This window comes from Alligator sinensis, unplaced genomic scaffold (assembly GCF_000455745.1).
Source record: "Alligator sinensis unplaced genomic scaffold, ASM45574v1 scaffold207_1, whole genome shotgun sequence".
In the NCBI taxonomy this organism is placed as follows: Eukaryota; Metazoa; Chordata; order Crocodylia; family Alligatoridae; genus Alligator; species Alligator sinensis.
The window spans coordinates 1597388-1620838 of NW_005842112.1; the positions used below are offsets into that span (position 1 = coordinate 1597388).

At 38.3% G+C, this 23451-nt stretch overlaps 1 protein-coding gene across 1 annotated transcript in view; it reads right to left on the minus strand.

Annotated features, from left to right (window-relative positions):
* Window positions 1–538: 538 nt before the first annotated feature.
* Window positions 539–23451, minus strand: part of FMR1 (fragile X mental retardation 1) — a 26585-nt gene continuing 3672 nt past the window's right edge. The window contains exons 5-14 of the mRNA XM_014520385.2: window positions 20821–20914; window positions 20618–20734; window positions 15909–16079; window positions 15738–15816; window positions 14043–14152; window positions 10240–10326; window positions 6748–6943; window positions 6058–6237; window positions 4468–4550; window positions 539–2482 (exon numbers count right to left, since the gene is read on the minus strand). Of these exons, the coding sequence (XP_014375871.1) occupies window positions 2321–2482; window positions 4468–4550; window positions 6058–6237; window positions 6748–6943; window positions 10240–10326; window positions 14043–14152; window positions 15738–15816; window positions 15909–16079; window positions 20618–20734; window positions 20821–20914 (1279 nt within the window). The 3' untranslated portion in view covers window positions 539–2320. The remainder of the gene's footprint in view (window positions 2483–4467; window positions 4551–6057; window positions 6238–6747; window positions 6944–10239; window positions 10327–14042; window positions 14153–15737; window positions 15817–15908; window positions 16080–20617; window positions 20735–20820; window positions 20915–23451) is intronic.

Sequence of the window (23451 nt, forward strand, 5' to 3'; positions counted from 1 at the left end):
GCATCAGACATCTGTTGCACTTTCAAGCTTTGTAACAACGCATGATTTTTTCAAAATAAAATTTTACATTTAGATTTACAATTTATGTTTTTGAAACTTGCTAACATTTAAAAAACAGTGGAATTTGAATCGAAAGGGATACATGTTCAACTTCAGCACACAGAAATACTGTAAAATGTCATTACCCCCAAAATGCACTTGAAAATGGAATGTAATTAACCTATCAAACTGCAATTTTAGTAATTAGTAACTAGCAATTTCACATAAATCCTAGTTAGCACCTTATTGAATTCAACTATTGAATGTAAAAAATATAGTGCATATAGTGTAATAGCTCAGCATGTATTGTACCGTTTCACCAGTGAGGTTTCATATTCTTAGCATTATCGCCAAACTTGAAATCTGGTAATGCTTTCTACAACATATGGAAATAAACAATAACTACAGTTAAAGTTTAACAGAGAAATATAAGTTCTACTTGTCATAAGTTGACTTTTTAAAAAAAAGCAATCGTTTATAAGGATTGCATCAACATCAATTAGCAGAGGAAGATCAAACTTTATTGAAACTGCTTGCATACAAAATATATTGCACTATAACCAAACAAATGTCAACATAAAATCCAATCTGTTGTAGCTAATATGTACAGAGAATATTGCCCAAGAGCAGTTACATTACAAGGTCAGTCTACCTTGGTTAATTATCTACAGTATTTTAAACCAAACAGCTTACAGATGATGTGTGCAAGGTACCAATTTCTGTTTTCAAATACTATACATTCCCAAAATAAATAACTAGAAATCAACATTAATGTTTGGCAATACTTTAAGACATTTTTATATTTGTTATATCATGTGCAGTTTGTTGCCATTTTTATATGCTCACTTGTATGCAAGGAAAAAAAAAACAAAGGAAAAAAAGCAAAGAAACAAAACTCACAAAATACATCAGAGGCAAGGTCAGGTTTGTACAGTTCTGTACATAATCAGTGGCTCTCCTATTGGAGTAATTTTAATAAAATGGATTAAAATGAAGGTCCTCACACAGTTTTGCCCAATAAATTTCAATTCATGATCAGAAATAAAGGGAAAAAAAAGGACAATTCTAAATTCTACCCCCTACTTCCTGGTGTACTACTGTACTTCGTAACAAGTTCTGCGACACCTTTCAACTAGCTTCTGAATCAGAGCTTGTACCTCAAAAATTATGATGAATTTATCCTGCCTCCAATGTTACCTAGCTACACTACACCTGCACCTTACAGGGTATCACACATGGTAAGTTTCTTCCTATCTCCCCTGAGATAAGCCCCAAAATTAAACTTTTAAACACGTGGGAAGATGAAACAGGTTAGCATTTTTAACTGGTCATCTGGCCAAATAGCAGGCACACACTACTATCTTGTGAACAAGTTACATTTGTTCCCTCAGTAATGATGAATTTTTTAGTTTTCCACAAATGGAAAGATTTTTTTTAAAAACTTCTGTACTGACTACGAAGAAAAAAAAATTACACCCTTGTCTCAATAACACTATTCGCCAAATCTTCAGTGCAAAATAAATTTCCTATTCTTATAACTGCCTAACCAGATGTTTATGTAAGGAAAAAATTATGGAAAGCATGCACTCTTCTATAAAGTACTAATGTCTGACAAGGTTTGCTACATATATTTTACATTTAGTGTTTCCAACTCATCTTCCCTGATTTCTGCATCCAAATATAGTATTCCTACCTGCCAAGATATAAAAAAGGCACAGATCATACAACTTTTTTGCTAATGAAAATGACAATTGTTACATCACACATATTTCAGGGTCCACTAAAATACTGAAAAAGTGGACCAAAACGTGAACTGACACAGGACATAAAACAACATAGCATTTTATGAAGAACTTGTAAGTTAGATTGAAAACAGAAGCCCAATTTGATTACTGCAAACACTATTTATTCTGAAAATTGAAATTGAGCAGTGATTTTGACCCGATGCATTAAAATGGTACAACTGAACAGAAAGTATACCAATGCACAGCTCAGTATTTTTAAAACAAACAAAAAAGAATCTTTCATTGTTTGAAGTGCAATACGTACTTGAAAGCATTTTTCAGAAATTCAGATATTTTTATGCAAATATTTGAATAACTTCTTATTCTGAAAACAACTGCATACTGGTGATGTTAAAAAAGGCTAACAGAACTTTTATGTTCACTTCATGCCCTGCGCCATCTTGCCTGCTATTCGTCTTTGGCCTAACAAGTTTCTCTAATGTGGAATAAGAATTACTGAAACAGTATAGGAAATATGACTTTAAGTATTATGCAGTTTAGGGTACTCCATTCACCAACGGTTGCTGACCATCCCCGCTGTCCGATTTCTCTTTCTTCGGATTACGATCTTTACCCGTGCGCATCCGACTACCTTCACTGGAGGTATTCTGTAATGTTTTAGTGTGGACACTCCTTTCATTATTGCAGTCAATTCTGATCTGAAACAAGTCAGAGTTATATAAAGCATACCCATTAAATATTCCCCAGATTAACAATTTTAAAAGGGAGAATCCCTGGTAGTTTGGGCCTTACCTTTCAGGTTGCATTTAAAAAGGGAGCTAGATTTGAAAAAACATGAACTAAAATGGCCTTTGGTTAATTTTAAAATCCATCACCTGCTGTTTTTAAAAAAGTCCACATTCAATCTATCACTGGGAAACCAAACACCGCAAAGCATTCTATTAGTGCAGGAGAACCAGAAAGTAAAACTCAAGTGTGCTGGAGTTTTACTGCTAAATAAGGAAGAAGTGAAATTAAAACTGTGTATATTGGAAAGTCAGTACGATTTTAAAATTATTTCAGGTTTCATAATTGAAGATAATATAATTAACTATTTTTGGCAGTCAACATTACATAATCTAACTGGCCACACACTGCCAAGATTTTATTTAATCCATCTAGAAGATTTATGTGGCTTTCTAAGTGGTCAAGAAGAATTTTACAGAAGCATCTTAAATGTAAGATTTTTACTGTGATAGTTGTAAACCCTTCAGGCCATTCTTGGCATGCTATTTGAAATGTTACAAATTATCTACCTCCTGATCAGCCAGTATACAGGATTCCCCAGCATTATGACTAGTAAGAGTTCTCAGCATAGTAAAAATTCCTGATATGCTGATAAAGAAATTAGTTTCTCCCCTGACTGAACATTTTTTCAGTTCATCTCAATTTATCTTCTTGACAAGTATTACTGAGGAAAAGAAATGCATTTGTAAATTGTGTAGCTATATCAAAATTTTGCAAATAAAGCTTGTATATCCTCAGGTACATGTAGGAGACAGTATGTCATCATCCAACCAGTACCTCCAGTTTTGGGCATTAACTCCAGAAAAGCTCTTCGCCTCGCTCAAGACTCGGATCCTCCCTTTCCTTGGAAGGTATTTGAAAGAACAAAAGTGTGGTCTCAAATTCTCCATGCAGTGGCTTCCCATTTTGCCATGTGGGAGGAAACAGCAATAGCTCATCTTTTCCTCCAGTTACAGCCAGGCTTAAGTGGCAGTAAGCACTCTGGGGGATGCCAAGGGTCCTAGAGACCTGTGTCATGCTGTAAGTAACTGTAGAGGCATCACACCTTGTGTTACAAAATACAGTCCTACCAAGAAGTTCCTCTGTAAAAGATGTCTCATTTTATAACACTACAAAGAGCTCAAACAGCTGTATAACACTACACAAAATGATCGTAAGAGGGTATATCATACTACAAATAATGTCTGTCCTTGCACTCAGCAGAGAAAGGTAGGGCAAGCTGGCACCTTAGAGACTAACCGGTTCCGAGAGGCAGGAGCTCTCATAGGCAATAGCCTACTTCAGTGCATTCACAGAATCTGACAAAGGATGTTGTTGCCTCTCAGGACCAGTTATGGCTAAGGCGCTACCCATGTCCTACCTTCTACCTGACTTCAGGATAGCATGGCTAACCACCTCTGTGGTAAGTGGAAGAGGTTATAAAAAAACCAGGAAAAAAAGGATTAAAAACTAATTGAAATTATCACTGAATGAGACAAGACCCCAACCACAGGGTCACAACTCAAGTAATGGTCAGACTTAGTCATAATTTAGGACAATACAGGAGATGTGGCCAGTTTGAGCTACGTTCACAGATCAAGTTTCTCTCTCATCTTTAAAGACACCTTTATCAAATTCATTAATATTCTAAAGGGCTAAGAGATTGTAAACGTTCTAAATTTTCTATATGTGACAAGACTGTATATTACACAGTAAAATATAAGCTCAAGTTGCCTCCATATAAACTTGCAAGATAAAAAAAAGATGACATTCTTATAAATTTGATTTGAGAACAGGGAATCAATCCACTGATCATTCAGTGGAAGTGAGTGTTACCTGAAGTTTAGAATTGGCTGATATTGGTAAGTGGTGCTTCTATGATATTTAGATAGCGCACATATCTAAAAAGAAAATTTACCTGAAGTGATCCATCTGCTGTTCTCCCTTTAGTATCTCTAGAGTTACGCTGACGGTTATCTGTTCGAGACTGTTCGTCGTTTCCTGTAAGGAGAAATCCTGTCATTTCCTGTAAGCAGCGGTAACTCTTCAGAACTTCTTTGTATTTCTCTACCCAAGTTAAATGTATACATTCGCTATGGAGATGTTTTAGCTTAAGAAGTAAATCTTTATTTACATAACATAACAGCAGTTACAGTGCTATAAACTGCTATTTATGGTATGAATGATCAGTGGTTCAATGACTCCTGGTGGGTCACAGTACAGCATATAGAAAAAATACTGGGAAGGACAAGAGACAATCTATGGGAGGGTGCTAAAGAGTTGAGATATTTCTCGTGTGTGTGTGTGTGTGTGTCTGTGTGTGTGTGTGTGTGTGTGTGTGTGTGTGTGTGTGTGTCTGTGTGTGTGTGGAGAGAGAGCGAGCATTATATATTTAGTCTTTTCTGTGAATGGCTTCTGTATTTTCTAAATTCAGCATTACCCTTTCCAGAGAACATCACTAAATTTGGCAGATAAACAAGGAAGGGCAGGCTCAGCCTCTCTCTGCCTGGACCCACCACCACTGCAAGGAGGTAAGCATTGTGATAAATAAATTCCTTTTTTGAAATGAGATGTCGTTCAATTCATAACATTTATGGAGGAATGCCTTGTGACTGGGGAGGGGTGCCTTGAGTCTAAAAAGGTTGAGAATCACTGGTATTAATAAATTACAACACTACATACTGGCATCACATGACAGAGGAGGAGATGGGTAAAGGGATTTATGAAACAATAATTGTGCTGTGGTAGGTACTGTGCTGTAGCAATGGGCAGGACAACTTGCTCTGACTTCGTGTATAATCCAAAGCCCACCAAAGTCAACTGGAAATTTTCCACTGGCTTCCATGCGGCTGAATTAGACTTAGAGGAAAAGGTATAGTCTATGAGCTATATTAGGAAGGTGACCGATTCAATGGAGTTCCTACTAAACCAGATGAATGAGTGAAGCCATACAGCTGGTATGGGGAACACATGACTGAAACGTGATTTATGGTCCATAACCAGTATGTGGGAATACAATTTACGATCCATGATGCATCTTTCCTCTTGGATTATTAGTATTCTGGCATATATTTGAGTGGCGAGTATTCTCTCTAACCTCAGATAAAGTTGGAAAAAGCAATTCAATAGTTAACACTTTTCCCCTTCAAAGCAATTTACAAACATTGAATTAAGAATGCACCAAATCCTCAATCAAGGTTGTATCTCTCAGATTGCTCCAACATATGAACTAAGAAGTCAAGGAAGATGGATATAAAAGAAATCACTATACTATTTTTACCACTTAACAATTAACAAGGGTAAGGTATAGCAACAGTTTGATTTATATAAAAGTTAATTGGTCTAGTAAAACTAATTTATTTTATACTTATTTATTTTGCACCCAAGTGTGTCAAATCTCACCATCTTGGGAACATTATATAAAAATGAAATAGTCAATACACAAAACTACTTGAATCAAGAATCTAACACTGAATTTCCTCTCTTTAAAAACTCAATATTAAATTACCTTTGAAACCTCCACGACCCCTGCCCCCTTGGCCTCGTGCACCACCTCCACGTCTTCGCCCATCTCCTCTGCGAAGGTAATTGTCCCGTTCTTCTTCTGCTGGGGCTAATGACCAATCACTAAGCTCATCCCTATGATCAGATTCTGTTTCAGAAGCGTTTGATGCTTCAGAGTTGGTTCCTACCAAACAAGGTAAAAGAAACATAGATGGTCTGTTTTTGGTGCAATGGAATAAAAATGAACAAAACAAAGTTGCAATAGGTGAACTTTAAATAAATATAGGAGCCTTGTCTCACCATAAGTAAGTATAAGTTGGGTCATAGAAGTAGCACTCTCAGTTTTGGTAAAAACAGACTAACAGTACTAGTGAACATATCTGGCAGTGAACGAGTTACATGCAAATTCTTGACAGTGTGCATGTTACTTCAGTATTTCAAGTCCATTTGCTTACTCTTTTTTCTTCCCACTGACATTGGGAGGCAGATAAGAGTCATATGTCTGAGGACATCTGAAAACTAAATCTCATGTTCCCCCACACAAGACACTGGACAGTATTCAAATACTAAAAACCCTTTGGTTAATATCAGCTGAACTATCCCTTCCCTGCAACATTCAAAACTCAAAGCACTATTTGTTAAAAGATTATCCAGCAGGTCAGTCTTACATTACAGGAATACTCCTGATCCCTACCTGAAGCATAGCCTGGACCACGTCTGCTGTGTCCTCTGTTTCTATAGGGTCGACTACCCCGTCCAAGTCCTGGACCATCATCAGTCATATACCCTTTTTCTTTATCAGTACGATTTGGTGGTGGTCTAGAAGTAGCTCCAATCTGTCGGAGTTGCTCATCAATTTGCAATCTTTCCAAACGTAGTTGGTCCACCTCCTAATAAAAACAAAAAAATTAGAAAAAATTACTATTGTTAACCATTAGGTTTGTTGGTTGTAGCCATATTGGTCTAAGGATATAGGCAGATGAGGTTCTTTGGGTAGATGCAATATTTTTTAATCAGACCAACTAAATAGTTGGAAAAATTATTCTTTGCAAGCTTTCGGGCACAAACACAACTTTGTCAGGCATAAGAAGAGTCTTTATTCAATTACTACTACTACAGGCAGAAAGTAGTCTCCAAGGCAGGGGCGGACAATTATTTTGGGCTGAGGGCCACTTACAGAGTTTTGGCAAGCCATTGAGGGCCGTATGATAGGCAGCTAGGGGAAGATAAATATTAATTTTCTACATTTTTAGGGGCCCCGTGGGCCAGACAGAATGGCCTGGCGGGCCACATCTGGCCCCCGGGCCGCATTTTGCCCACCCCTGCTCTAAGGTGACACCTTGCTGTAACTGGTTCAGAGAGAGACTATACAATGGGCTGTTGTCTATGAAAGCTCATGCCTCCTCTGTGCCACCTTGCTCGACTCTCTGCCTGACTTTAGAAAAAAAACACTGCTAACCACTTCTCTAACTAAATGTGAAACCCTATTACAAATTTTTCTCGTCTTTGAAATATTTTTGCCAAGAGTAATATTAAAAGACAAGAGGAGCTGTTTGGCTTTGGGAACACAGTTTGTAATAAGTCAAAATCTGTTGACTGATTTGTCTATAGCAAGGGTCAGGCAACCTATGACCCAAAGGCCACATTTGGCCCATGGACTTGAAGCTCCAGTGGCTTTCAGTGGCTGAGGGCAGGTTTCTGAGTGCTCACCCTGTGCCACCATGGACAAACATGGCTGTGGCTAGATTAGGTCCTAGTGCCCACCTTCCTCCAACCCAGGATAGGTCATTTAGCCTGCAGTTGGAAAAGGCTACCTACCTCTAGTCTATAGCAAATGCATCAAACCTTCAAACATTGACACCTTTGGTAATTAGAGATGAGCAAATTCATTTGTTCCTAATGTTTGGATAGTAACTTTATTTTCATTTTTCTTAATGCAATACATTTCAAACAGATTTGGATTTAATGTGACAACATGCACTACACATGATGGGAAGGAAGTGATTTCTGGGTAACAGTACTGATTTTATTCAAAGTCAGTCCTGTCCCAAATTTTAGGATCTGAGGCTCTTATTCCAGAAGCAAGACAGCTTGCAAAACCTTTAATTTTTGATACTGCTTAATACTGACCAACCTAATATACTACCTTTTGATTTTCTGCATTTCCCTGAATTTGAACATAATATTCTGAAAATTTTTTTGATAGAAAGGCATAAGCAGGCTATTCAAACTGCTCATCTAGTACAGCAAGTACTTTGCCAGTGACTCACAAGTTGCACAGTAAATGAGGAGGAAATTCATTCACAACCAGCTTTTATGACTGCAGACTGAAGAGCGTGGAAAGAAATGCTAAACCCTTAAATGTTTACTTGCATGACTTCTAACTACTATTTTTGGAGACATTACTATGTCAGGCTAGATAACATTTATTCTAGCTAACTTGTGTTTTGGTAGTCAAGACACACTTTTCTAACGATGTAAAAGGAATCATTAGCAAAAATGTTCCCTCTAACGAAATTCAAACAAAATGTACTTGAATTCATTTAGTTGGTTATATGGTTTATATCAGCAAGCTCAAGCTGTAGTCTTATTGTGCTTGCTGTATAAAGTGACAAGGAAGCCAAAAGAAAGGGAACCAATAATACTTCCTGTTCAGTATGGATCAGTATCTAGTTGTTCATGGTTTCAAAGAGAAGAACAGAAGATTAATAAAAGCCATTATCCTCTCACCAGAGTAAGTTGTAAGTGCATTGACAATGAAATAAATGAATTTTTGCTGCCCGTCTCTAGTCCTCCCACCAAAGGCAGGGCATCAGGGCAACGAGAGGAAGGGCTATGGCCAAGCAGATGGACTATTAAAGAAACAACTTGTGTGCTACCTTCTGTTTTACTCTTAAGATGACAACCCAGTGCTGCAGACTAGAGGAGACGTTATGAAGTTGCAAAGCTAATACAACATCTAAAGCTAAACTGCAAAACATTTAAAATGGGAAGAATGAGAAACAAACTTAAACTTTGGTCTGTAAGGAGATCATGTCTGCAGCTGACTAAAGGAAAGGAGGAACTGAAGGTATTCGGAGCACCGGACTCATACCCTTGATGCTGAAAGTTCAAAGCTGTAAGAGAGATCTTTATGGTCCAAGTGTGCACTGCTTTACAGAGTTCACAAAATGCAGTGGTACTAATGGCATCTATATGAGAAAAGTGTGAAGGAAATTCTGTTTTCACTTTATCTATTACAATGTATTCTATTCACTGTTTTTAATCTTATGTTTTGTGCCTTTGGAGGCTATATTTTACACCTCTTCCTTCAATCCTTTAAAAGAATGGATTTAACAGGATTAGTAACAACAAATCATGAGGCACCTAACTTGAATGCAAACGAGACACGCTATTTAAAATCACTTATTGCCATTTGTTCCACAGCCAGACTTTTAGCCATGACACCATTACTCTGTTAGGTAGCAACTCCAGTATACTGAGATGAACACTGTGACATTATCAACTATCATTCTAAAAAGAACAAGGATTATATCCTTGATTACATCCACTACTTAATCTTTAATTTCAGCTATATTATTAATTAAAATAATTAGCCACAATTGTATCAAATTTGTCAAACATTGGTCCCAAAAAATGCATCAACTATAGTCTGGTTATCAGTTCCAAATATTTTATTCTTCTTTGCACCTATTTCACATTCTTGCTGTCCCCTCTTTTAGTTGCTTTATCTTTTTCCACTTACACAATCCAAGTTATATGGAAAAAATGGCACGTACACTGGGCAAACCACTTGTGTCAGTGTAGTACTATCTGCAGTCAGCTGCTGTGTGACCTTCAATATGGCCATAAAAATTAAAGAAGCTTCCTAGGAAACTAGACACTGATACATGTTTACTCAGTATATGATTAAGGTAACCCCTCAACAAGCTGGTTTCCTTAACTTGCATGAGTAGTTGAGAGGTAAAATAAGATCTAAGAGAAGCAAAACCCAAACACTCAAGCAATCAAGATACATTTTTATATAACCGACTAAAAGAATTCAAGTAAATTTTATTTGCTGAGAACATTCAAAGTTTAAGTTTTTATTTTCAAATACTTAACAACACTAATTCAAAAAAGCATGATTTAAACTTCCTTAACCAGTATTATTACAAAAGCTTTTGTGGCAGTATATTTTCCTTACCTTTAAATAATTAAGGTGATAATCCAAAAGCACAGTTGCGTTAGTGATGCTGTCCTTGGTTCCCACGAACACAAATGGTACCATTCCCTGAAAAGCAATGATATATTCTATAAACCTTTATACATCAAAGTGAGCCCAATTAATATTAAAGCAGGACTAGAAAACCCAGGAACAATTTTCGTAACAGGGTGGGCAATTACTTGACCCAATTATAGTATAATTTTATTTGCCGTGGACTGGACAATCCAATATAATATGGATAGAGATAAAAATAAAACCCACAATTATTTCCTTGCAGCTATTTTAAACTATAACCTCATAAATTCCGCTAATGGTGAATTTTGCTTTGTAAGAGGAAAATAAAAATCACCTTGTGTTCAACAACAGGAAAAATAAAGGTGATAAATAGGTTTTGTGCCTAGCTAGAAAAATTGTGTTAAGAATATTACAGAGCTTGTGTTTTGGTAGTCCATTCATACTTTTCTAATTACGTAAAAGGAATCATTAGCAAAAATGTTCCCTCTAACGATACGCAACTTTTCAGTCATACAGTGACCTTCCACATACATGATTTTTCCCTACTTGCTTCAATTTACAGTGCAGGGGTGGAGCATGAAAAAGATACCATATTTACTGAAATCTAAGACAACCCCCTTTCCCTCCACTATGAGGAAAATGGCCCCTTGTCTTGGATTCACGTATAAATGCAGAGCAGGGGGGCGGCAGTTCCTCTAGTTCCAACTCCTACCCCAACCTAGGCTCAGGGTCAGCACTGCTGCCCCCTCCCCCCCACTACCTCAGCTCACTGCACTCTGCAAGTCCCCTCCCCAGCCCAGGCTACCAAGCATATGGTCACTCCAGACCCCACCTGGCCATGCTGCAGTGGCAGCAGTGGGGCAGCTTTGGCCCTCGGGGAACAGGCAGCAGGGGGCAATGGTCAGGCCAGTTGGTTCCCCCAGTGCCTTCCCATTTTCTGCAGTCACCCCCGTGCTCCCTTTCCCCTTGCTGTTCGGCAAGACACAAATTTAAGATGACCCCCCCATAATTAGATTCTATATCTGAAATACTTTAACAAAACATATACATTTTCCACGTATAGAATCTAATTATGGGAGGAGGGGCATCTTAAAAATTCAAAGTAATTTTGGATTGAGGTTAATATGGTAGTTAAAAGGCAAACAAGATCCTTCATTCAGACAAAGCTCAGACTACAGTCACAACTAATGAACTGAGTGCTCATAATTCTCCAAACAACGTAACTTAGAATCAGGGGTCAGCAACCTACAGTCTATACGGAACTGCTGTATGTCACCCGCCAGCTGTGGGTACTCTCCCTGTGCTGCTGTGGGGACGTGGTGCACAGGCCCTAGCACCTGCCACTCTGACTTCGGTGGGTCACTGAAGCCCACCGTCAAAAAAGCGTTGCGTGCTCCTGATTTAAATAATCAGCAACTCAAAAAATTTACAGCTGAAGTTAACCAAAATAAAAGAAAGTAAGGAAATCCCACCATTTAAAATACAGAAGTGAAGTAATTAAAGACCGTAAACTCTATCTTTATATAACAGCCTAAGTCTCCTATTTTCTGCTGCATGCAATGTATTATTTTTTGGTTAAAGACTTTTAAAAATGGTTTTGCTATATCCATAGAATATGACCTTTGACAACTTACATTTGGAGAAAACAGCATTTGTACAGCCTTCGAACATAGTTCAAAACCATTCACTATTGTACCGATTTGTTTGTGCCTAAAATACACTATTATAGGAGTTTGGAAGTCAGCTTAATGTTATTTTGCATAACAATCTCAGTGTGCAGGTATCCATCATGGCCTTCCAGAAAGTTAAAGTATATGTACATAACTCGCATCTAATTCAAAGTAGTGAAGACTCCTTGCCTGGTATATACATGAACTTCTGGATAAATAAAAGGAAGTTTAAACTTTTCTTAAAATTTAGCCATGGAAATCTCTTGATGTTAACTTTGGAAATTATGTAGAAATTGTCAGATAAAGAAAAAGGAAAAAAAGGTATTTTTGTGATTTAAATTTCCTTTGTAAAAACAGGAGAGGAAGTGCAATTTTCAGTTAAGTAGTTCCAGGCTTAATTGAAACCCTATACCAGGTCAACACAGTCCTGTAGTTTTGAACAACCTTTTACATACTCTTCTTAGGCAAACCTGACACACGCAACAACAAGATATCCAAAATTTTTAAGCTACAGATACATTCATTATTCTATTACGAACTTAAAATATAGTACCTGGAAAAAGGATGTAATAAAAATGCAACCAACCTCTTTACTGCTTCATCAAAAATAATAAAATGTATAATTGGGGAAAAGATACCAAATTTAAAGCAAATAGTTAATGAATACAAAAATAGAGTACAGAGTATTTTACAACTTAATTTCCTAGAACAGTATTAATGCTACTTCAGAGGAATAAAAATATTTTTTGAAAAGGTGTACTTCTATATTAGCTGAAAAACAAGATTTACACAAAAGGTTACTAACAGCAGCATGTCATAAAAACCTGTACTGGTATCAGATGAAATTTTCCTTTTGGAGACTAGTACAGTTGTCAGCAACCTTTCAGATTAACACAGCCCAGTCACAAGGAGGGCTGGAGTGTATAATTTATTATGGGGGCGATATTTAACAGAAATGGGACAGCAGGTGGCTCCTTCATTAAGCACATGGTACAAGGACTACTGGACTCATGCCAGCTTCCTGCCGTTTCTCAGCAGTGGGAAAGACTCATAGAGCACCCACAAGAGCCACCCCTATCACTATGGAGAAACATCCCTAGCCATGCACACCAAAGGGGAGTTGGGGGCAGGTAGCTCTTGCTCATACATTGATTGAAGGCAGGTCCCACCCTGCACCCAAAACCCCAGCAAAAGGTTCCTATTTGCAAAGCATCCCACCTGCTGCGATCTACGAGCACAGCCCCACATGGATATTACCTGACTGTTCTGCCAGTCCCAGTCTGGTTGGGGACATGCTGGAGCTCGTTCCAGTCCCTGCTGTTGCAGCTGCTCACTAGTGCATGACCCACCAAGCCCCAGGACCCAGCAACAAACAAGGAGCGTCCCAAAACACAGCACACTTCTGAATGTGTGAACGAGCTGTGGCAGTTGCATGGCACATTCTGCACCACATGCTGGGCAGCACCTCCAGCAGCAGAGACTACGACAGAGGTGCTGCCATGTCCCTGTAAAGCTGAGGGCATGGTGTAAAATGGCTTCAGAATGCATGGAGGACCAATGGCCCCAGCCATGTGGTCCATCCTGTACCATGCACCAGGCTGCAGCTAAAGCAGCAGCAGCAGGGACTGGGACAGAGGTGCTAGCATATCTCTGACCAACCCAGCACGCGGCGGTCCTGGTTCCCCCATGCATCCCGAAGCCGTTTTGCACCACATGCCAGGCTGGTTGGGGACGTGCTGGCGCCCTGTCCCAGTCCCTGCTGCTGCAGCAGCATGGCACATGGTGCAGAATGGACTGCGCCGCTGCCATACCTCCCCTGCATGTCCAGAAGCGCTCTGAACTTCAGGATGCTCCTTGCAGTCTGCAGGGGCCTGGAGCTTGGCAGGCCACTTAAACAAGCTTGGGGGGCCAAATCTGGCCTGTGGGCTGTATGTTGCCGATCCCCTGCTCTAGTATGGAAAAAATAATTTGATCAGAACATTGAGTGCACCGTCTTACTCTCAGGAAGATTTTTTTTTTTTTTTTTTTTACTGGTGCACTTAAAACAACATGATCACCAATTAACACATACACTGATCACGTTTACTATGAACATACCTCTTCTTGTGGAATATTCTTATCATTTTCAGCCTCAATTCTCACTCTCACAACACCCGATTTGTCCACTATCTCCTGTATCAGTTTTCCATTTTTTCCTATTACTTTTCCTACAGAAAGAACACACAGAACATTGCACCTTTAGGCTTTTTCCCCCACATCCTGAAAGTATTACCATACTATAATAGTATGGTTTAATAAAAGGGACGTGACAAGTGATCCAAAAGTTCATAACACAAATAGCTACAAACTGTCTAAGTAAACCTAGATATTACACTTGATCTGAGACTTCAAGAGGTAACCACTCCAAAGCACCAACAGAAATAAGATAAATAGTATTAAGTTATTCAAGTTAAAAATATATTTATACATAGAAAAACAAACAGAGCTCTCTCAACTAGTCCTAGAAGAGAACAAAGGAAATTCAATCACAAAATCCCTTGATTTGCATAATATGGCTGTGACTTAAATCTACAAAGATAATGCTACTTAAGTCTAAAGATCTTGTTTGAAGTGACCCGTCCTGAATACTCAGCTTCCCATTTTTGTATTCTATGTGTAAATAATTTAAAAATGTTTATGTGATTGTACATTTGTTAACTTGTTCATATTGAAAATAATGTAGTCAGTATATTACATCATATGTACTATTGTGAAAGTACTGCTAATTAAATCCTCAGGGGGAGACGGGGAGTTCCATTTTGATTGTGTTTGGCAAAATATTTCTGTTTTCAAAGTATGTTTTTAAAAGACAGTAGGAAAAGTGACACTGGTATTATTTTTATGGTTCCAAAAATGAAAATAAATGTTTGTATCAAATACAGAATTTTTTCATGTTTTTTATTCTTCAAGTTCCAAATACATGAAGCAAAAATGAATTAAAAACCCAGCTAAATCCAAAAATCTACTATTTCTACATAGCATCCACAAAACATACAGCTGAGAAAAATTCAGAGTAATTTTACTATATTCAAATCAACTCCACAGAAAAGCACCAGGCTCAAAAAGAGGTACATGTATGAAAGCTGAGAAAGCACTTCAAAAATCAATTTCACTCTTTGAACATCTATTAAACATGCTACTAATATATCTGCCTTTATAAAAATAATACTTGTGTGTAATTTCATCAATCTTCTGTATAGCAGAATCTACTTTCCCACCATACATCAGTTACATCATTTGCTTAAACTAGTATCTATCCTGCTTTTACTAGTCTTCTCTGTCTACTTTCAGTATACCAAAACAAGTGTCAAACCGCATTAAAGATGACAACTGAATACATGATATAAATAGTGAGTTTAACTGTATTTATTCTGTTTTGTTTTTTTTTTAATAATTGCAGTTAGTAGGATGTCTCTGAAAGAACCATGCTATGTTCTGTCCATTAGCCATTTTGACCAGTAACTTCTTACCGTTTGGGCAGGGTAAATTACTGTATTTTATGAGTAAGATATTAAGGATCCAGTTCCTCACTGCAGCAATGTTTTCTGACGAATATTGCTAACAAAATATTTCAGAGAGTGGACAAATTCTAAAATAATTTGAAGCCCATTCTCACAAAATACTAAAATGAGAACAGGCTTTCCCCTTTTAATTGAATTGCTCCTCAAAGGTTAAAAAAAAAAAAGAAAAAAAGAAAAAAAAAGAAAAATGCTGTTTCCATCATTTCAGAGTTACACACCAAAACCAACATACCTACTAAATTTCTTGGGACTTGTATGACATCTTCAGCAAATTCTAGGTAGCTTCTAGCCTTTTTTACTGCATCTTGGTCCTAAGAAATAAAGAGACATAAGGAAAATGCACTATTTTTGGATAAAACTAGGTACATTTTACAGACTGCTCGAGTCTTATTTGGAAACCTACCTCTCCATAAATATGGAATGTACAGGTGTCTTCATCAAGATCAATAGCAGTCACACCAGGTACTTTTCTGGCTTGCTGAATATTAGCACCATGAGTGCCAATGGCCAGACCCATTAGGTCTTCACGTACAACAAACTGTTCATGAAATCGTGATGCAAGCTGCCTCGAGCTCTAAAATAAAAGAAAAAAAAAAGGCAAAAAAACAGTAACTTTTATGGAATAAGTCTTATGGAATTTACAGTCATTTAAGTGACACAGTCCTCAGTCAGGTACCTAGGACATCCTCCCATTTTCCAGGGCAGTTCTTCTCTAAACTGGAGAGATTTCCAAGCACACACGGGCAAAACAAAACAAAAACTGCAACAAAAACCAAAACGCACCCCCCCCCCCAAATGCAAAGAATCATAGGAAACGACCTCAAGGGTCATGGATTGCAACCTGGAGACTGTGTGGGCCAGGGCCAGGGGGTTGTGGGTCATGCCCAGCTGAAAATTATACTAATGGGTCCTGATGTGAAAAAGGTTGAGAATCACTGATCTAAGAAGGTTTAGGAATAGTGCATCCGTCCCAGATAGATGCCTACCCAGGCTCTTCCTGAAACCCTCCAGGGAGAAGACTCTATAGCATCCCTGGGCAGGCTGTGCCATTTTCATGTGCTTACTATAGTTTGGCAGTTCCAGAGACTTGCATTAAATTGAATTGGTGGCAATTTAAATCTACTCTTAGTTTCCTGCTTCGCATGAAAAGAAAGAACAGTTACTCTCCCTGTTTTAAGGCAGCCTTCCAAATGTTCGAAAAATGCTATCTTGCTCCCTACCCCCTCTAATCTCTTTCTCTAGACTCACATACCTAGTTCTTTCCACTTTTCCTCATACAGTTTGCATTCTAACCACTTCATCATATTTGTCACTTGTCTTTGGATCCCTTCTCAATTTCTCTACCTCCTTAAAATGAGGAGCTCCAGAACTGTACACGAGTCTCTACTGAGGCCCAATTAGCACTGAGCAAGGTGGTACTAGCACCTCTGATACCGTGTACAGAGTACACCTATTAATGTATCCTCAAACGATATCTGTTGGGTGCTTTTTCTGTTTTGCAACAGCACCACAGAGGTAACTCCAGCTCAATTTATGACCCACCATAATGCTCAAACCCTTCTTGGGAATGAAGTTATCCCCTTTATGATATGGATGTATAATTCAGTCTCTCTTCCCTAGAGGTAACAACTTGCATTTGTCTTTACTTATATTTTTGTCATCTATAGGCCAGTTCCCCAATTTATCAAGATCCATTTGAATTTTACTTGTATCCTCCAAGAAGTCTTTGCAACTTCTTAGTTCTGCTTTTGGATCCTGCAGCCAAGTTATTAACAAAAAACTGAAACAGAACAGTCTAAACACCTCTTGCTAATGTGACCTTGATCCACTTAAAATAGTTTATTTGTTATTGGTTAAATAACCCATGATATACCCACCTAATATTAATTTTATCTAGCCCACATTTCCCCTGTTTACTTGAAAATGTTGTGTGGGGCTGTGTCTAAAGCCTTAAACCACACACATTGACAAAAGCCTTCCCCAAATTTTGAAGTCAGGTGAATGAAGAATGATAACCTCAAAAGAGGTATTTCTTTTGAGGACAAAAGGTCCTTCAGTAAAATAAATTTATTTATTTATTTATAAATATTGATTTCTGCAAGTTTGTATTTGAGGAATATAATACTTAAGTACCAATATGTTTGGAAACTATATAACATTTTGAGTTGCCATACATCAGTGGGGGTCAAATTAGCCCTACACCTTCCTCAAGTGTGGAGCCACTCCAAACCCTTTTCCCTGCCCAACCTGCTGCCCTGCTTTCTGTTTCCTACCCTATCCTGTCTCCCTAATCTGCCAACTACCACACGTGGAGGCTACCCATGCCACTTGAAGCACTCATGCTGCAGGCTGGTCACCATTGCCATACCTTATCTGCATTGGCAAGATAAGTTACTGAATGGCAGGAAGTAATTGTCTGCCATTTATTTGGCAGGTGATTTTTGAGTAACGGGAAAGAAATTATAATTAATACAACTTTTTTCCACCTAGAACATCAAGAGAAGAAATAACCCACTGAAGTGCACCCTACTGGAGCACGGGGGAAAAAAGTTATTGATTGTTCACTCAGGTAGTGGCTAGTGGCAGAGTCACTATATTCTCACCCCCCCCCCCCTTTTCTATGGCTAGGGACAGAAGTTACACAAACTAGTTTAAGTGATCAGAAACTGGTTTAAACCTGTAACAGAACAGAAGCTCAGCACACGTAAACCAGTTTCAAAATGGTTGAAACTGGTTTAAGATAAGCTTAATGAAACTTCTGTCCCAGACCCTTTCCTGGTTCAAATTAAATCTCAGCAACCCAGCATGCTTTCCAGCCCTGGCTGGGCTGGGCTGGGCTGTCTGCTCCAGAAAGCAGGGCTGGCTCCACCCCTCTGCTCTCTAGATGGAGCAGCAAGGGCTAGCTGACAAGGGGTTGGGGGGGTGGGAAGCAAGACTGGTTGGGGATTCAGCCCAGTCTACGGGGGGAAGGGAGGGGGAAGGAGGAGGGGAGGAGAATGCCCCGGTCCAGGCAGACGCCAGTTGGTTTGGGGTCAGGGAGAGGAGTTAAATAACCCTTCCCCTGCTCAAACATACTTCTAGCTGCAACTGTGGACTGCAAATCCCAGAGGCACCTAGAAGCAGGAAGAGGAAGTGATAAGTAACCCTGCAGAAGCCTGCTGCTGTAATTCTGGACTGCAAATCCCAGAGACCTCAGGGGCAGCAGGAAGAAGTGAACATACAGTCAGAGAGCCATGCTCTAGCTTCTGGCCTGAGCCACTGCAGGCATGTGGCTGCATTTCCAGAATCAAAGGTAATGTCTGTTCACTTCTGTTTCAATTTAATCTGTGCAGTTTAGACCAGTGGTCACCAGCCAGTGGATCTTGGAGCCTACTGCAGTAGATGTCAGAGCCTCTTGGGAGTCAATCTGAGGCTGGGGTAAGGGACTGAATGCCCATGTGCATGCACACATGTGCTCCAGCCCAGCAGGTCAGTCTGTGGGGGAGGGAAGAGGCAGGGGCTAGATTGAGGCTCCCGCAGTGAGGGACAGTGCTGCAGAGGCAGGAGCAGGGATAAGTTGAGTGGGGCGCGGGCCAGATGGGACTTACCTACTGGGGAGGCACGCCCCCAAATAACTTTTTCCTCCCTCTGCCTCAATTGCCCCTCCCCCAGAGAGTTATATGTTGAGCAGGGAGAAAGGGGGCGGCTGCGCACAATAGATCTTGGGTTGCTTTTAAATGCTAAAGGTGATCTCCTACTTAAAAAGGCTGGAGACCACTTGCTTAGACTCACCTGCAAAGACTGAATCGGTTCAGCCACGGGCTTTTTGACTGTCTATACTTAGCCTTTAAGGCAATGCAACTAGAACTTTAGTGGTAACTGAAGACTCAGAGTCACAGCAAAAACAATGGCCAGTTTTTATGGTGGGAGTTGAAGGACAACAACAATAGCCGGTTATCTACGCTCATACTGGGCAACTAGCAAGAAGGGAAGGGGGTATTATTTTTAACGTTCCCAGCCAGGTAGTTGAGCTGAGCAAGCAGTGCTTCAGGAGATGTCACTTCTCCTGGAGCAGGATATTTGCATAGGCAAGGAAGAGAGGGAAGCAGACCATTATTGTGAAGAACCACAATTCAGAAAAAAGTGCCAGCCAGGAGAAGTGGAAATTGTCCTTCTCCTAGTGCCCTTAAAATCGTACTACTACTTTGCTTTCTTGATTCGTGAGGTGTAACTCAAGAGGTACCTTCTTAAAAATTCACCTGTATCCCATGAGTTGTGAGGACATGCACTACAATGTTTCATAAGAGCCAAGATTCACCCCATTTTAAGCTAAGAAAACTAGAAAAACAAATCACACTAGGTTCTAATAGAAAGACGTGCCAGTACAAAATGTCAAATTGTAATAACACTGTCGCTTTAGCTCGTTATTTTATCTCCACGTTTTCTCTCTTTACAACCAGTTTATAGATAAGAAAACTATTTCGTACTACTCTACTGTGATGTACATATTCCTTAGCCCACTTTTTTTCTATGTGCAAGCAAAAATAAGCTTCCTACCATTCAAAACCGACCTTTTAATCAGAGGTTAACTGCCAATCAAATTGTGGTTCACCATTTCCTTTAATTCCTTCTCCTGTTCATCACTGTGCTTTCTGTCATGCCACCCTCTAAATTAGGAATTTCTATTTTAGTGTTATACCCTCTCACTTTCAACGTTTTAAAAATTCTTCATGAAAACCTGTTTCTTCTTCTACTAGCACTAATCCATGTTAACATCATACCATAACCTTTCCCACTTGTTTTAAAAACAAGTTTATTAAAATTATAAAATGTCTAGGTTTTCTTCAACTAGTGGTGTTGTGTCATGGCCGCCCTATAAAAGAAATGCTCATACATGTATGTTTATACTTCATCCTGCTGACTCCACAGAAACTGGAGGAGAGTCGCATTTTAAAACATTAAGATACAAAGGGTGAACTCCTCTTTCAGAGACTGCAAATATCATCAGTATTTAATGACACTACCTTCACTTAAAAAAAAAAAGAGAAATAAAAAGAGAATCCCGCCAACTATAAATACACACAACTGATTAAGACAATAGGTAGGTTTATCCAAGGCAGATAAGTAACATACCTCCAGCTGTTTACTAGCTTCTTCATTCCTCAATATCAGAGATAACTTGGTACGAAGACTTCGAAAGTGCATATCGATAAGCATATTCGCTCGCTTTGTTGTAACATCATTAATTGACTACATAAAAAGAGAAGAAAATGTGACAAATGCACATTTCAAAACAGGACTAATACTTATTTAATTGTATCCACTGTATTATTTACCAAAATGATAAGTTGATGATTTTCAGAATCGTATGTTACAGAAAATGCTCCAACTGCCTTTTTGAAGTCCTTATGAGCCGATTCTTTGGCACACCTAAGAATAAAAATATTACATATTTACGGAACGTTTGACCCATTTGTAGATCATCCATGAAATTTATCAGCTTTGGTAGTTAATGGTAAAATATTTTCTTCACATATTAATTTAGTATGCCTACAAAAGCTGCTATCTGCAAACCTTAATTCAGCTGGAACAAGTAGATAGGATAAACAGAATTAGCACCTTCAGAAGGAATAATCAGAATACCAGATTTTCTTGTGCACAACATGCAAATATTCCCCTCAAAATCGGAGTGCATGTTTTAAAAGAGGAAGCTGATTTCCAATGCAGAACAGATGCACCCTTACTTTGATTCCTGCTCCATAATGTCTCAGCTGTGGTATTCCTATTTAGGCAGCTAATGGAGTCAGCTGACTTAACAGCTCAGTGTTCTCCACTTCACAGGTGTTAACACTCTCCTCTCCTTTTTAATAGTCTTGATGTTCCACTAATCAAGCTAACCTTTCTTAAGGCAATTTTGCTATCTGTTAGCTGCTCCTGGTTTTTCTCTTCCTATTTCACAGCCTAACCAGGAAAAGGAGGGTGGGTCAATTGAAAATTAGGCTTTGTCCCTACTCTATACAGCCATAACTCTGGAAAAATATTTTTCTTCATTCTGCCTTTCAAAAACAAGGTGGGTATTATACTCCAGGGTGTTTTGTATACGAGAAAACATGGTAAGACGCTTCTATAATAAAGGATTTAAGTTACTAAAGGGGATAAACTCCTTTCTTCTGCAAAGGTCATAGTCTTTCAAGAACGAAGAGGAGAAACAATGAGAAAAGGGACCATCTCTTTCTGAAAGAAACACAGAACATTTTTTAAAAGAGCTATTCCAGGTCTTTGTTTTTCCCCCCAGGTATGTGATATAACACATACTAGTTTATGCAGATGCTGAGCAAAATTAAGAACCATTTGCCATTTTTACTGTCAAAGATTTATTTTCAAAAGAGGGAAAGCGTGCTAAATGAAGTATTACAAAGGCTATTGTTTTATCATGAAATGACAACAGAACAGAAGATAAATTTCTACTTAGCTGACAGCAGAAACATTTGTTTTATTAAAGAAAATTAAAGAATTATTAATTTCAGATTACTTTTTACAGAATTAAAAGATGCACATTAAACACCTACTTCAATGCACCTTCACCCCAAACCTTACTAATGTTACTTTGTTGATCATGACTTCTACAAAGTACTGCTATAACCCTGAACATGTCTTAGGGTGCCATGATTTCAGCATTTTCTTCCACATGTCATTTTTTTGAGTTTTGAACAGTCCTGCTTAATGGTCATGTGACCATATTTCTGTAATTAAAATTTAGACTTTAACAACCTATAAAATACTGGGGAAGAAAAGGAAAGTTTTCATGGCGTCTCCCCTCTATTTACTGCACTGGAATAAACTGACATATAATTTTTCACAAGGAGCTTTCCACAGTTCCCCCACCATTCACTATTAAAGAAGTCATTTCTGTAACAATGATTTAATTTTTTTAACCATTCCCTCCTCCTAGTAGAGGAACTTTAAAACATTAATGTGAAAAAAATATTTACTAATTTTTCTTCATTTAGGTTATTGTAAGTGTGGTTTTTCCTCCATTATGGTAACTACTTAATTAAATATAAAGAACAACTAATCAGTAAAGGTATTTAAGTACCTCATATTATATCTAGGGGCACTCAGACAAAAATTTGATTCACCAGCTGTGATTAAATGATTTATAATAATGATCTGTGTTTAAATGATTTGATTTGTGAGTAAATGATTTAAGCAATACATTGCATACAATATACTGGCTGTTCAAAAATGAAAAAGCACTTCATTTTACAAGAAACAGGTAAGAAGTAACAAAACTGTATATTTAGCCTTTAAGCTAGATGAAAAGAGCCCAGAGCAAGATTCAGGATCTGTTATTTTTTCCTTTCAGACCTATAACACCGTAAGGCCACAAGAAACTGATGTCTGAAGTTAGCCATTAAAGAATATTCTGAGTCAACAATTCTGAAGTTTGGAGTGTGTTGTCAAACAGCATCTGTAAGACATTTTCTCCAATCCCGTACAAGGTTACTTTTTAAAACTATACAGTAAAAAAAAAAAAAAAAAAAAAAAAAAGCAAAACCCCAAAAAACAAAACACTCCCCCCCGCCAAAAAATCAGTATCAACCAACACTTTTGGATAACGGTTTCCAAAACATTCAGGTAACTGACACATCCATTTTGTATAAGAAAGGCACAAATAAAATAGTTTCTCTCATGTCCGAGATCACTGCACAGATATGTCTATTCTTCATCTATTATAAAAAATATAATCCACATATTACAATTTCACAGCCAGGTGTCATATACTCTGCTTATTAATGAAACTTGAAAAAGTAAGCGTGTATCTTCATGTTTTTTGTTTCAAAGAAATTTGCCTTTTCTGCATCTAAACTGTATTGTTAATGACGTCTATATATTCTGCACTTTCACTCAGTAAACATTAAAATACACATTTCAAAACAACAAATGTATTTACACTTTCTTTCCCT